The sequence below is a fragment of the Branchiostoma belcheri genome, unplaced genomic scaffold, assembly GCF_001625305.1.
Source record: "Branchiostoma belcheri isolate BF01 breed outbred unplaced genomic scaffold, Haploidv18h27 scaffold189, whole genome shotgun sequence".
Classification (NCBI taxonomy): Eukaryota; Metazoa; Chordata; class Leptocardii; order Amphioxiformes; family Branchiostomatidae; genus Branchiostoma; species Branchiostoma belcheri.
The window spans coordinates 19188-35785 of record NW_017803368.1 but is presented as its reverse complement, the minus strand read 5'-3'; the positions used below and the strand labels follow the sequence as shown (position 1 = coordinate 35785).

The window sequence follows — 16598 nt, the reverse complement described above, 5'->3', positions numbered from 1 at the left end:
CTTTAATCATCAGACACCGACTCGCAGAGGACATGGATTGGACGAGGGTGGTGCTGTTGGTGGCCGAGGGGCTGATGAGCTACAGAACAGGTGCCAGAATATTCAAAAGTGCAAAACATTGTCTTAAACCATAAACTTTCTGAGGCAAATCAAAGGGCTCTTCCTAGTAATGATGTAGATGCATATGTAGAAAGGTAATTTGACAATGCAAAGATATCCTTCTGTTCAATCTGTAATTTAACGTACTAGAATCTTATTGAATCTCGTAAATTAATAAAAAAGATGTTTAGTTAATTGATTTATGCGGTGCAACTTATCCTTTTTTTCGATTAGATTCCCCAGTGTTACGGTTGATAGTAAGTTCCCCATCATTCCTTATGAACGACTGGAGGAACAGTCCATTCTCGGCCGTGGGGGGTTCGCCTACGTGATGAAAGCTCGACATCTTGACTGGAGACAGGAAGTGGCCGTCAAATGTTTGTGGACCCGCCAACTTGAAGGAAGGTCAGGAACTGATTACAGACCCACGTCCTTGCTCTAACGTCATCTTTCCCTTATGCTACACATTTTTTTATGATGGTCTTCGTGAGCTTTCATAGACAATACGAAAGATGTCTGCAAAGTAACATTTGCAAAGCAAGTGCACAATGTTACGTACCTTCGCATATGGTCTGCTTTGTTAATTCTTACTCAAACACATTCACATAATGGTCACAGGAGTCTAAATCCCTCCTACGACAAAATTGCAAATTAATAATAATTAATAAATAATGTAACCTAACAGTGAGAGACGGTCTGGTTTAGGTAATTGACCAGGTCAGAGGTCATGTTTGGAGAAGAGAAGGAAACTGAGCAAAACAATTTTCCTTGCATCTACGGAAGATACCCGTTGTATTAACTCCTTTTCGATACGCCGTTCTTCCTAAAGTGAGCAGGAAGTGATGTATTCTGAAGCGAGGAAACTGAACCTGGGAAGCCGCTCGGACCACGTCATCAGTCTGCTGGGGGTCTGTCTGGATCCAAACTTCGCCATCGTGATGCCCTACATGGAGAACGGCTCTCTGGCCGGGCTGCTGCGGGATGTGGACGTGCCCTGGGCCCTGAGGTGGAGAATGGCGCACGAGATCTCCCTGGGGATGACTTTCCTGCACTGCCAGAACCCGCAGATTCTCCACTGTGATCTGAAGGCAGAGAACGTGCTACTGGATGGAGACTTCCACGTAAAGGTAATAAAAAAAAACAAGTGGACCTTTGGTCAGTTGTGAATCTGTGTGTGAATTTTTACAAATTTTAGGAATGATTATGAGAATGAGGACTTCTACATTTTTCTTTTTTGCGTATCTTTTCTTGTGCCAGTCTGAAGAAGCCAAATAACGAACCTTTTGTTTGGTCTATTATAACAAAGCCGATGATTGCAAACAAATATAATTAAAGACAAAAAGTGCTTCGAACTCATATCAAATGACTCATGTTTGTTTCTTAATCAGATTTCAGATTTCGGCATGTCTAAGTGGAAGATCAAATCTCGTGTCGTCACTCAAACCAGTCCGGAAGGAAGCACAATCACGCATGCGCCGCCGGAGTACTTCGCTGACATCAACCTCGCTCCAAACCCAAAGTTTGATGTCTACAGGTACTGGTCAATATCATTATCTTTCAATGAAGTAACAAAATGAAACAGAAATAAACAATTCTTTTGCTTCCAGGTTACGTTATTACCATACTTTTATCTTCCACTGACGAAATACAAAATTGTCTTCCATGAGTAGTTTTTACCTGTAGTTTCCTAGGAGTTATCAGTGGTTCTCTGTGTATTAATTGTCTGTTTCTATACCAAACGTTTTTTTTGTTCCTGCGATTACTGAATTAGTCCTCGGACATGAATTTGCAGTCAAACATCTACTATCATACAAAGCGAAAGAAAGATGGCAAATGGCTAATCTGAGAACTTCTCAAACTTCTTAGTATTGAGTGATAGTTTTATCCTTTAGTTGGTTTCTATAAATTTCTAAAATGATGTGCTGTGGTTTCAGCTTTGGCGTGCTGCTATGGGAGATGATCACCAGAGCAGATCCATACGGAAGTGAGTTCATCCTTTTTTGTCTTGATGTCACTGCATCTTAATCTCGTGGTAAAGTTTCATTGCACACAGAGTTTTTCAGAGTTAAGATCATCAAATGCAATATTTCATATTTGTAATATTTTAGTATGGAAATACTTGTATAATATTTGCCTATTCATCAAATTTCCATCATCGCATCTGCAGATGCCATAAACTCAGCCCTCATCAGACTTGCCGTGACGTCAGGACAACGACCTGACATGACCCTGGTGCCTACAGGCCCGCCTGACGTCATCACAGTCAGTCAGCTGATGCAGACGTGCTGGAGTCAGAACCCAGAGGACAGACCTACATTCCAGGGTAACAACTCCATAGTTATACTTTATACACTCTACTGCTCTCACACTCATTATCAGCAGTCAGTCAGTCAGCTGATGCAGACATGCTGGAGTCAGAACCCAGAGGACAGACCTACATTCCAGGGTAACAACTCCATAGTTATACTTTATACACTCTACTGCTCTCACACTCATTATCAGCAGTCAGTCAGCTGATGCAGACGTGCTGGAGTCAGAACCCAGAGGACAGACCTACATTCCAGGGTAACAACTCCATAGTTATACTTTATGCACTCTACTGCTCTCACACTCATTATCAGCAGTCAGTCAGTCAGCTGATGCAGACATGCTGGAGTCAGAACCCAGAGGACAGACCTACATTCCAGGGTAACAACTCCATAGTTATACTTTATACACTCTACTGCTCTCACACTCATTATCAGCAGTCAGTCAGCTGATGCAGACATGCTGGAGTCAGAACCCAGAGGACAGACCTACATTCCAGGGTAACAACTCCATAGTTATACTTTATACACTCTACTGCTCTCACACTCATTATCAGCAGTCAGTCAGTCAGCTGATGCAGACGTGCTGGAGTCAGAACCCAGAGGACAGACCTACATTCCAGGGTAACAACTCCATAGTTATACTTTATACACTCTACTGCTCTCACACTCATTATCAGCAGTCAGTCAGCTGATGCAGACATGCTGGAGTCAGAACCCGGAGGACAGACCTACATTCCAGGGTAACAACTCCATAGTTATACTTTATACACTCTACTGCTCTCACACTCATTATCAGCAGTCAGTCAGCTGATGCAGACATGCTGGAGTCAGAACCCGGAGGACAGACCTACATTCCAGGGTAACAACTCCATAGTTATACTTTATACACTCTACTGCTCTCACACTCATTATCAGCAGTCAGTCAGCTGATGCAGACATGCTGGAGTCAGAACCCGGAGGACAGACCTACATTCCAGGGTAACAACTCCATAGTTATACTTTATACACTCTACTGCTCTCACACTCATTATCAGCAGTCAGTCAGCTGATGCAGACATGCTGGAGTCAGAACCCGGAGGACAGACCTACATTCCAGGGTAACAACTCCATAGTTATACTTTATACACTCTACTGCTCTCACACTCATTATCAGCAGTCAGTCAGCTGATGCAGACATGCTGGAGTCAGAACCCGGAGGACAGACCTACATTCCAGGGTAACAACTCCATAGTTATACTTTATACACTCTACTGCTCTCACACTCATTATCAGCAGTCAGTCAGCTGATGCAGACATGCTGGAGTCAGAACCCGGAGGACAGACCTACATTCCAGGGTAACAACTCCATAGTTATACTTTATACACTCTACTGCTCTCACACTCATTATCAGCAGTCAGTCAGCTGATGCAGACATGCTGGAGTCAGAACCCGGAGGACAGACCTACATTCCAGGGTAACAACTCCATAGTTATACTTTATACACTCTACTGCTCTCACACTCATTATCAGCAGTCAGTCAGCTGATGCAGACATGCTGGAGTCAGAACCCGGAGGACAGACCTACATTCCAGGGTAACAACTCCATAGTTATACTTTATACACTCTACTGCTCTCACACTCATTATCAGCAGTCAGTCAGCTGATGCAGACATGCTGGAGTCAGAACCCGGAGGACAGACCTACATTCCAGGGTAACAACTCCATAGTTATACTTTATACACTCTACTGCTCTCACACTCATTATCAGCAGTCAGTCAGCTGATGCAGACATGCTGGAGTCAGAACCCGGAGGACAGACCTACATTCCAGGGTAACAACTCCATAGTTATACTTTATACACTCTACTGCTCTCACACTCATTATCAGCAGTCAGTCAGCTGATGCAGACATGCTGGAGTCAGAACCCGGAGGACAGACCTACATTCCAGGGTAACAACTCCATAGTTATACTTTATACACTCTACTGCTCTCACACTCATTATCAGCAGTCAGTCAGCTGATGCAGACATGCTGGAGTCAGAACCCGGAGGACAGACCTACATTCCAGGGTAACAACTCCATAGTTATACTTTATACACTCTACTGCTCTCACACTCATTATCAGCAGTCAGTCAGCTGATGCAGACATGCTGGAGTCAGAACCCGGAGGACAGACCTACATTCCAGGGTAACAACTCCATAGTTATACTTTATACACTCTACTGCTCTCACACTCATTATCAGCAGTCAGTCAGCTGATGCAGACATGCTGGAGTCAGAACCCGGAGGACAGACCTACATTCCAGGGTAACAACTCCATAGTTATACTTTATACACTCTACTGCTCTCACACTCATTATCAGCAGTCAGTCAGCTGATGCAGACATGCTGGAGTCAGAACCCGGAGGACAGACCTACATTCCAGGGTAACAACTCCATAGTTATACTTTATACACTCTACTGCTCTCACACTCATTATCAGCAGTCAGTCAGCTGATGCAGACATGCTGGAGTCAGAACCCGGAGGACAGACCTACATTCCAGGGTAACAACTCCATAGTTATACTTTATACACTCTACTGCTCTCACACTCATTATCAGCAGTCAGTCAGCTGATGCAGACATGGTGGAGTCAGAACCCGGAGGACAGACCTACATTCCAGGGTAACAACTCCATTGTACTTTATACACTCTACTGCTCTCACACTCATTATCAGCAGTCAGTCAGCTGATGCAGACATGCTGGAGTCAGAACCCGGAGGACAGACCTACATTCCAGGGTAACAACTCCATAGTTATACTTTATACACTCTACTGCTCTCACACTCATTATCAGCAGTCAGTCAGCTGATGCAGACGTGGTGGAGTCAGAACCCAGAGGACAGACCTACATTCCAGGGTAACAACTCTATAGTACTTTATACACTCTACTGCTCTCACACTCATTATCAGCAGTCAGTCAGCTGATGCAGACATGCTGGAGTCAGAACCCGGAGGACAGACCTACATTCCAGGGTAACAACTCCATAGTACTTTATACACTCTACTGCTCTCACACTCATTATCAGCAGTCAGTCAACTGATGCAGACGTGGTGGAGTCAGAACCCAGAGGACAGACCTACATTCCAGGGTAACAACTCTAGTTATACTTTATACTACTCTACTGCTCTCACACTCATTATCAGCAGTCAGTCAGCTGATGCAGACATGGTGGAGTCAGAACCCGGAGGACAGGCCTACATTCCAGGGTAACAACTCCATAGTTATACTTTATACACTCTACTGCTCTCACACTCATTATCAGCAGTCAGTCAACTGATGCAGACATGGTGGAGTCAGAACCCGGAGGACAGACCTACATTCCAGGGTAACAACTCCATAGTTATACTTTATACACACTACTGATCTCACACTCATAATCAAACACATTATTCGTTAGGCCACATCCATTTAATTTTATTGATGACATCCTCTGAAGACCTGCAAACTAGTGCGCGCGGGCGAATAAAAAAATTCAGGCCAAAAATAAAAATGCTACTAAAATACAGGATTGCAAAGCTGGTATTGTGAATTTGTGGTAGTACATAGCGACGTATACGACAAGCCGACACATGCTGACTTTTTTGGAATTTCTGAATCTTCACCAGTTCGAATTCTTGCCCTCGTTCGGTAGCCTGAGTGCCACCCAATCCATAGTTACAACCAGCTCCGTATTTTCACTAACTACCATGGACTAGAGTCCTAGTCTAGAGACCTAGAGCCTCGTAGAACGTGATCTTTTTTTTTAAACAGGCGAAAATCAATGCGCACGTGGATGTCATCAATAAAATGAAGTCGGTGTGGCCTTACCAGACAATCTGTAAGTTGTGTTTGTCTCCCCTGTCCAGACTGTGCTGCCCAGCTCCAGCTTGTGAAGGACAGGTTTGGTTGGGAGCAGATTCAACAGGCCATTATAACCGTGAAGAAGATGAAGGTACAACACTTACGTAATGAGCTGACAATTTCAGGCCCCTTTAGATACCTTGCTATCTAGAAATGGGTCTTTTTGTCATCATCATCATTATAATTCATCATTTCGTTGTTCCTTTGGGTACCTAGAAACCTTACAGCAAAGTGGGGCAATTTTCACCGACGTCTCGTACCATAAAATACAATCAGTTAAAGAGAGCTGGGGAAGCGCTGTTGATTTCAACATGAACTAGAGTTCCACGATCTCATACCTTCGCCAAATGATGTTAGCCTTTATGAGTAAGAAATTATAGATTAATCCCCCTGATTGTGCAAATAGGATCCTATATTTGCATCAATTATATCTGTTGATCATACTCTACACCAGAAGACAGTCTTATCTTATCAAAGAATGCCATTATAGCATTTCCTCATAAATTATGCAAATGAGTTCTTATTTGAAAAAGTTATGTTTAATTATGTTCACCTTCACATAACTTTCAAATATCCCAAGTATGAAATTCCAGGCAGTTACCACTATGTACGAGTAAATATAACATTTTCTCATTAATTATGCAAATTAAGTCTTCATTTGCATAATCGATATCTGCCTGTATTTCTGCCGTTCTTAATTACATATGTCACAAGCTTGAATAGTCCTATCATGGAATGCAGCTGATTTATAGAATTTCCTCATTAATTATGCAAATTACATTAATATAATTATAATTATAAATATAATTATAATATTATTATGTTAAGCATCACTTCAGCTACCTACATGCCAAAAATCACGACGATCCATCAATCGGTTCTAGAGTTATCCGCCTTTAAATATTTTTCATCTAACGCCCCTGCAGTTCCAGAGCAAGCCGCTAGGGAGGCCAAACTCACATCACTTCTTTCCCAGCACAAGAGCTACCTACCATCCAAATGTCGTCACCCCAGCATGTCTAGATCACGAGATATCAAAACCGGAAGTTCAGCTGCAGTACCATAACAAGCCGCTAGGGGGCCCAAAATTTAATCAGTTCCACGTCTCATGAAGACCTATCCACCTACCAAATATCAAGACAATCCATTTTAGTCTTCTTGAGTTATCGTGCTGGCACACACACACACACACACACACACACACACACACACACACGAACGCCTACAAAAACATAACCTTTTTGGCGAAGGTAAATATTAACCTTACAGGTATTCAACAAAAGCAGCTTATGGGTTGAATATTAAACAGTTGTAAAAGTGATCGTTGAAATAGAGTTATTGAAATATTACTCATTTTATTATCTTTATCACAGGCCGCGGCACCCAGCAAGAAGTAACGTTACAGACAAATGGCTTGCAGTATAGTTATTCCACTGACGTGTCTCTACTGCTGCAATTAACAATTAATTGCGACTGAAGATTCTGCTTGTTCGCTAGTTAATATCTGCTAGTTTGGTTTAGTTTCGTTTGAGGTTTTTTAGCATGAAAATGCATGAATCGTGTCCGCACGATATGAACTTTGACAAAAATACGCGAACTGATAATAATTCTACTGAAAGCTGTTAAAATTATATAATTTTCTTGCGTTTGGACCATCCTGTGAAGAGGCATGAGCTGATATTGTATCAAGAAGCTGTCATTAACATTTAGCAACAATGTGTAAAGTGGTTGTGATGACCTCAAAATGCTGTTAAGAACCAAGAACTATCAGATTGTGTGGCCTTAGTAGGTGTTGATAAATGAACAATGTAGTAAGTATCGGAACGGCACTCAGTTTTTGTTCCATTGTTTCTATTTTCCTAGCTATGTGCTTGTGGTGTTGTAATATGGGCAGGTTTAGTGGTTTATGAAATAGGACTAGTATAACGATAGTATTTGCAGTTTATTGTGACTTGCTACCCACATTTGGCTCCACTCAACTAGAATTTTAATATTTTGTGGCCAATTCTTTCATTGACAGGACCGGATGATGAACATGGATATTCAGAGGTTAAATGTGACTTTTGCTCGACTCTAGAATTCCACAAAATTGTGTTGTATATACATGTAAACTTAGTAGGTTTGGAGGTGTATCGGATAAGACTAGTATCCGACACTAGCTAGTGTTGACTTCGTAGTTTTTTGTGACCAACATGCATTTTGTTCTACTCAAGTATTTCATGATATTCTGCAACCAAGTCAAGTCAAGGGACAGCTGAACAATGGATTTAAGATTCATATTCATGTTGTCATCATATTTGTTACAGAATTTTTCTAAAGTTGCAGAATAGTGTTAATTACATTGATAGCGACATTAACCAAGCAAGGATCATTGAAAATATACTTTGAGCATTAAGAATGTAGTATATGTAGGCTTACTAAGGTTCTATATTACAATGTAGTTACGTTTCTGACATACTATCCCTTTCAATAATCAAGTGTTAATACTGTAAACCAAATATTACCTTGTTATTTTCTTTTTTCTAAAATATCTCAAAATAATGTTGAATTATACATATGTTGTATAGAAGTAAGAATAGATATTACATCAACAACGAAAGTTAGACCAGTAGTGAAACATGTATTTGCTGTATGAATATTGATTATTATATACTAATAGATTATCATATATCAATCAATCTCCCGCAGGCGTGTTGTGCTGATGCATGGCGGCTGTCCACAGTTTTCTGTTCACAAGACCTTCATATTTCATATTATCACCAGGTATATCATATTGCATAATTGTAGCTAGAAACGTTCCTAATAATACTAAGTAATCTCCAAGAAGATCCTAGGATAGCATAAGACAGTATCAAATTGACCAAAGAGGGTCCAACACGCCACCTTCTCTGGACAATTTGATACTGTCTCATGCCACCCTAGGATCTGCTTGGAGATTACCTAAAGACACACGAAAATCATATGTATTGTGTGTTTGATAGAACTAGGTGTTATTGTAAGCTTGCAGTTTGGTCTGTCTCGCTGCTAAAGGGGTAATAAAACTTTGTTGAAAAAACACCTGAAAATGTTTCATCACTGAAACGAATATTATGTAATGTGATTTCATCATGAGGTTATATTGATATATATTTATTTATCTCAAATCCCCCAATTTGATTAAGAGTTTACTTTAAAGGTGGGTAATCCCTTCTGTACAAACACAAACTCGCAAACAAAAGGTGCGTAATGTACTTCACGTTGATCCTCTTAAAATCATGAAATGTTCACTCATTATTTGCTCTACAAAATGTCGTATATACCCATAAGACCATGTTGATTTGATTATATGGATGACATGACATCCGAGCGCGCATGCCTTTTCGTCCATTTCCAAACAAAAGTTTTTGACCATACCGTAAATCAAACAAAATGAGCGAATATATGTCGTATGGTGCAAAAAAAGTATTGGAAAACGATACTAATGTCAAAATCAATTCAGGAAAAGAAGAAAATGTAAAGAAATAAAAATTAAGAGTATCATTATTCATCATACCATACTCTGTGTGTTTAGTCATTTGCTCAACCTTTATGATCACGTAGATTTCATAATGAAGGAAACTTTTTTTGCCAAACGCTCGCTTCAGTTTTGGGATTCCAAGAGGATGTCACCCGTATAATCAAATCAATATGTCCTAATCATGAGAGACAGATAGAGAGGAATTAGAAACAGCGTGTTGATCAGTAGATACCTGTGACGTATATAAGCTTACAGATCTGATTTAGAGTCATTCAGAGACCTACTGTCACCACGGGGATTCCTCCATTAGGCCGCTCCATGATGGATAGATACAGCTGTTCTTCTGACGACCATCCATCCGTTCAGTAGCTGTTCCTAGAAACGAGGAGGCCCAGTGGACGTTCCTCGTCGAACCACGTGCTGTGGCAATGACTGGAAGAGATCATGACACCAAAATATGACTTTAGCTGATTGTAATTGACATAACTAGTACATGTGTGTACTACCTGGCTAACAGACACATTAACAATAAATATGCACGGTTCACGGCCTGTTACATTCGAAATTCTAATGCCCAACCTTGGAAAAGTCAGCACAAGCTAGTACTGGCAGGTGATCTGCATCTCTACATTTTATTTTTGCATGTCTGTATTTTTTCCTGATCTGACGTCATCCAGTGATGTCAGCTCAGGAAAAAGCACAGAAATGTAAAAATAAAACACAGAGATGCAAATAGAGATGCCCGAAGTGGGCAATTGGGAAGCTTGCTCCAAAAATTCACTTTCAGAAGGCCGCACAAGCTCAATTTCTCAGTCATCATGATTGGAACAAACTTCCAGTGACTATATTGTATGTACACTCCCGATATTTGTATGTATTTTATGGACTTTTTTTTTTGTGTCATTTGGTCTTTAAGTCTGTATGTATGTTTGATCGTACCTGCAGAAATGATCTGCTTTGGGGAGTAGTGTTATGTGATCTGCAAGCTCGAAATAGTATAGTGGGGCAGATAACTGACTTTCACTTTGCGATACAAGCACCAAACTTGGTACAAATACTCATGAGACATTACTCTTTTGAAAAAGTACGCGGGTCACTTGATTTGACTTTTGGAGCCCCCTAGCAGCGCTTTTTGGTACTGCAGTTGACCTTCCGGGCTTTGTATCTCCTGTTTTAAACATGCTACAGTCATGATTTTTATGTGGTATAAAGCTGTTAAAGTAAGGAAGAAGTGACGTAAATTTAGTGTCTCTAGCTGCTTGCGTTGGAACTGTAGGGGCGTTTTTGCCGGTGAAAAAAATTTGCTCCAAGGGCGCTTTTTGGTACTGCAGCCGACCTTCCGAAGCAAAAAAAAGCGCCCTTGAAGCAAATTGTGCACCGGCAAAAAACGCCTCTGTAGGTTCAACGCAAGCAGCTAGAGACACCAAATGTACGTCACTTCTTTCTTACTTTAACAGCTTTCTACCACATAAAAATAATGACTGTAGCATGTTTAGAACAGGAGACACAAAGCCCGGAAGGCTGGCTGCAGTACCAAAAAGCGCCGCTAGGGGGATCCAAAAGTCAAATCAAGTGGCCCGCGTACTTTTTCAAAAGAGTAATGTCTCATGAGTATTTGTACCAAGTTTGGTGCTTGTATCACGAAGTGAAAGTCAGTTATTTCGAGCTTGCAGATCACATAACACTACTCCCCAAAGCAGATCATTTCTGCAGGTACGATCAAACATACATACAGACTTAAAGACCAAATGACACAAAAATCACAAAGTGAAAGATTCCTCCAAAATTTGATGTTATCTGCCCCACTATAAAGTGGATTCATTCCACAAGCTAACCGACATCTCGTACACGCAGTCGTCCCTCAGTAAGACATCTGGAGCCGCATAGTTCCCGTTTAGAACTTTTATTCAGCCTGTTACACTGTAGCCTCTGTACACTTGAAGAAGCCACACAGGCGAAACCGGTCGTGTGACAGGCTGAATAAAAGATGTAAACGGGAACTATGCGGCTCCAGATGTCTTACTGAGGGACGACTGCGTGTGCAAGATGTCGGTGAGCTTGTGGAATGAATCCACTTTACTATATACTGCTTTGGGGAGTAGTGTTATGTGATCTGCAAGATCGAAATAGTATGGCTGCTGTCGGGGGAAATGTCGAATTTCTGATGTGGTACTCTACGTTCGTTTGTCAAATGTTGCATTTGCTTGACACCACGAAGAGCATAGACACTGTCAGGTAATCAAACTAAGGCCATGTTGATTTGATTATATGGATGACATCCGCGCGCGCATGAATTTTCGGCCGTTTCCAAAAAAAAGTTTCCAACCACACTGTAAATTGTACAAAACAGTTGAAAAATGAACAAATATATACCGAAAGTTGCAAAAAAAAATATTTGAAAACAATTCCAACGTCGTAGAACGTAGTAGAACAAAAAACTAAAATGCAAAGAAATGAATTTAAAGAGTAGATTATTCGCCATACCATACTCTGTGTCATTTGTTGGACCTTCATAACAACGTCGATTTCATGAAAGCAACTTTTTTTTTTGCAAAACTTTTTTTTTATTCGCGCGCTCGCATCAGTTTTGGGGTTCCCGGAGGATGTCATCCATATAATCAAATCAACATGGCCTAATCTGCGCCGTATATCGTATCTTTGTAAAAAATATTTTTTATAGTTTTACCTCCATGAAAAATGGAGGTATAGTTTTGGTCTCTCCTCTCCTCTCTCTCTCTCTCTTTCTCTCTATCTCTCTCTGTCCATGTGTGCGTCTGTGTTTCCGCATGGCCCTTAGGTCAGGTTGTAGTGGAGAAAGTCATTAATGACTTCATCTGTTTTCGCAGGTGTTTTTCGTTACATGTCCTCCTTGACAGCTGATAGCTGCTATTTTTCCCCCTTTGCACAATAACTAAGGGCATTGCAAAAGAAGATTGCACAAGATATAAATATTTCATGGAGGTCTGAAATATCAGAATTCGCAGCGCTTCCCTTCTAAAGATTGATATCAACATAGAGAACACTCATATCAACAACTCAATTTTGTCCCACGACAGTAGAACACACCTTGAAATGCATTTCAACTGGAACAACAGTGCGTTTCTCCATCATTTTCACGCGGAGCAAAGACTTGTCTTCATTGTGAAGCAGACGGCATAATACATAACTATCTGCACTCGTTGTCAGTTGGTGCAAATGGATGGTAAGAGGACTGAAAGCATGGTGGTGATTACTGCATTCTAATCTATCACAGTATGAATTTCCACTGTGCAGTTAGCTGGGGATAGACTCATCACAGTAGTGAGCGAAAGAAAATGAGCCATCAAGAAATTAGTTGTACATTTTTGGCCCACTGGGCTAAGTACAGTCCCCTGGCTTATATATATATATATATATATATATATATATATATATATATAGCCTATGATTTCAGTAGTGAGTCCTAACCATGGGGGGTGGGGAGGTTAGGGTTAGTGTTCAAGAGGCCATATTAGTGAATATGTGACAACTGGGGCTTCACTGGGCTTGTCGTTCCCTTCCATGATAATGGTACACCCACCTAAGGCCGTGTTTATGTGAAGTCACCCAAACCGCGATTCGGGTAACTCACATTCCTCACATCTGGTCCACGTGCCATACATTCCTTTTAAAACGTGCCCGATCACGATTCTCCAAAACTACATTCATTGTTGTTTGATGAAAACACGCAAGGTAGCGTGTTATTAATGTCAGAGGTCAACGACCTGCTTGCTGGTGCCCCCCTCCCAGCGTATCTCGGCCGAATGCCGACGTGGTCCCGCCAGAGGCGGTGAAGCTCGTCCTAGAACGGACATTATTTGACCATTACTTCTCTTTAAGTACTGACACGTAAAATGTGGTATTGCATATAAAAAAAGAAATATCACCCCGTAATACATGACCAAGTGAAGTCACATTGAAATCACATTGCGTTCAGACGCAAATCGTGATGCGGGAAAACCGATTCGAAACCACCTCTAGAAGTGGCTTGGGATCGAGGCGCTTTCAATGTGATTTCGGAGCGTTCACATGGAGCCACTTGAAACCGGCTTCGGGGTAAACCACGTGTAAAGCGCCTTGGGTGACTTCACATGAACACGGCCTAAATGAAGACGCCAGCCTCCATAACTCTGTCGTAAGCCTTTAGATCTAGAAATCCCCGTGTCCAGTCGCTTCACTCAGTGTTAATCCCACATGCTCATCCCAGCTTTACTTTTATATGATAGGCCATGTTGATTTGATTATATGGATCACATCCTCTTGGAACCCCAAAAACTGATGCAACTTTCCTCCAAAACGTTGCCTTCATAATTATGAAATCTATGCGTTTATGAAGGTTGAACACACACAGATTATGGTATGGCGAAAAAGGCAATATTGATTTGATTATATGGAAGACATCCTCCTGCGAATAAAGAAAAGTTTAGCAAAAGAAAAATTTTCCCTCATTATGAAATCTACGTGGTCATAAAGGTTGAACAAATGACTAAAAACACGGAGTATGGTATGGGGAATGGCAGACTCTTCATTTTCATTTCTTCACATTTTCGTTTTTTTCTGAATTGATTTCGGCATTCTATGACATTAGTATCGCTTTCCAAATAGACTTTTTTTGCAACGCACGGCATCTATTCGCTCATAATTTTGTACGATTTACAGTATGGCCGAAAACAGTATGGTTGTAATTGTTACTCCGTGAAGGAGGTCAGGACCTCCGGACGGAGTGTTGTAATCGGCTGATTTTTCATGTTCGCAGTCAAAACACTGGGTTCTCTTTGTGTAATCGGCACGCAATTTTATACGCCGTCTGCGGGCATGCCCGTGTTGATGCACGAATGTGTATTTTTGCCGTTGCTGCTTTCGCGGTCAATGTAATATCGCAGACGCACCCCTACAATTACGAGGCGAATTGGAATGGTCCAGAAAAACGCGTTGTTTGGAATAGCAGTCATGCAAAAAAAGTTCATGCAGATACGGGGTGGTTTTTATAAGTGGTTCCAGATGTTTTTGCCCATGGTTAAGAGATGCCAAGTTTTTTGGAAGATGTTCGCAGCCAAAACGCATTCTTCCGTACGTCGCATTTCTGTGTAATTTCGCATGTGGTGTTGCATTATGTCCGGGATGATGCACGTCTTTTTATTTTTACCGTAGCTGTTTTGATATTGGAGTAAATGCATATTTTAGAAACATCCCTACTTTTACAATCCTGTGGAATAGGCCGTAGGTTTAGGCAGTTGTCTGGTAGCAGAGGTACTCATAAGCAGATATCCTGGTTATCTGGCCGCCGGTAGTAACACTCGCGGTGCTTACCGCAACTGTTGCTGGAATTCCAGGCGCGCTTAATTAGGTACAGGCACGGTAAGACGGTTGGGCCTGTCTTTGTTACTAGACACGACCATGATAGTCCGATCTTTATATGAATGCAATGATTGTGTGTGTGTAATTAAAATGAACTTCGAACTTGAAGCACAGTATCTTTACACGCCCTGGGAGCAGTAATGGTAGTAGAATGGTTTATAATGACATGTCGCCATCTATATCACAACAGTGGCAGCCCGCAGGCTGAATTGATGATGTGATATTACACAGATTGACTGCACAAGAGCATTATATACATAACCTAAAATCGAGAGTCATTACATACACAACGATCGAAACAATTATAAAATAAGTATACATTAAAATCGGATAAAAATACATGTTATTTATCATATAGGGCAATATAACAACAATTAAAATGGAATTACGTATTCAGTAAACGAACCATGTGCGGTACAGCACTCATTCTATAACGTTCGGTTCGACACTTGAGAATGTCCAGATTACCAGCAGAACGAGTCTGTCGGCAAGTAATGTTCATTCTTGTAGGCGGTAGTAGGTGGCGGTATTGTTCAGACACAAGGAGTGATTTCGCAAACTTTAAAGTCAAGTTCGATCGTCTGGAGTGCAGAGATGGCAAACCGAGGTGTAAGCATGCTTCGGAGTAACGGGTGTAGTCATGTCCCATAATGATGCGGACCGCCCTACGCTGGATTCTCTCAATCTTATTGTTCAGCAGTGTTGTTAATCCCGGGTGCCCGGCAGGGGCTGCGTACTCAGTAATGGGTCTTATGTAAGAAATGTACACAGTGACAAGGTCATCCTTTGCGATATGGAAATGCTTCAGTCTACGTAACAGGAAAAGTCGCTGACTAGCTTTGTTGTAGACGAAGTTGACAATGGATTTAGCTCTTTGTATGTTTTATGCTTGTGACGCGCCCTCATTGTATTAACCGTTGCCTAATTATAATGTCTGCACAGTAGGTCTGGCGTTGACGCTTGGGATTTTGTTGAAATATATAAAACTTCACGGAGGATTGTCACCTATGGCTTCTTGTTGTGATTTGTATTGATTATTATTTGATACCCTGCATCAATTCAGCCGTTAAAGGCTGCGACTGCACAGGTACTGTTTGGACAATAAAAAACCATTTAGCCTCTCTATTGCACATGCTGGGACATCCCATATGCTGGGTTAAATTCAATCTCTGAATTGTGCATTGTGGCAGAATTTTGATTTTTGCATTCACTTATGCCTTGACTACTAGTATACATTGTCTATCTATACATCGAGTACCTGGACTCAGTTGTCATTGGCTTGAATAAAATGTCATGTCTTGTGTATACATTGTCTCTGAGTATTCATTTGTGTAGGCCAGTACCAAGCATAAGTTATTATGACCCTTAACAGATTAAAAAGATAAAAGCTGTCATAAAGATCTTGCTTACTTTAAACAAAAAAAATCTTGCTTACTTTAAACAAAATTTGGCCCT

At 41.2% G+C, this 16598-nt stretch overlaps 1 protein-coding gene across 2 annotated transcripts in view; it reads left to right on the top strand.

The window, feature by feature from the left end:
- Window positions 1-9299, top strand: part of LOC109467723 (leucine-rich repeat and IQ domain-containing protein 4-like) — a 19147-nt gene extending 9848 nt beyond the window's left edge. For both annotated transcript variants that reach the window (XM_019765775.1, XM_019765774.1), the window contains exons 5-12: window positions 14-90; window positions 334-504; window positions 929-1226; window positions 1488-1633; window positions 2034-2083; window positions 2267-2422; window positions 6277-6362; window positions 7645-9299. In XM_019765775.1, the coding sequence (XP_019621334.1) occupies window positions 14-90; window positions 334-504; window positions 929-1226; window positions 1488-1633; window positions 2034-2083; window positions 2267-2422; window positions 6277-6362; window positions 7645-7668 (1008 nt within the window). In that variant the 3' untranslated portion in view covers window positions 7669-9299. The remainder of the gene's footprint in view (window positions 1-13; window positions 91-333; window positions 505-928; window positions 1227-1487; window positions 1634-2033; window positions 2084-2266; window positions 2423-6276; window positions 6363-7644) is intronic.
- The last annotated feature ends 7299 nt before the right edge of the window (window positions 9300-16598 follow it).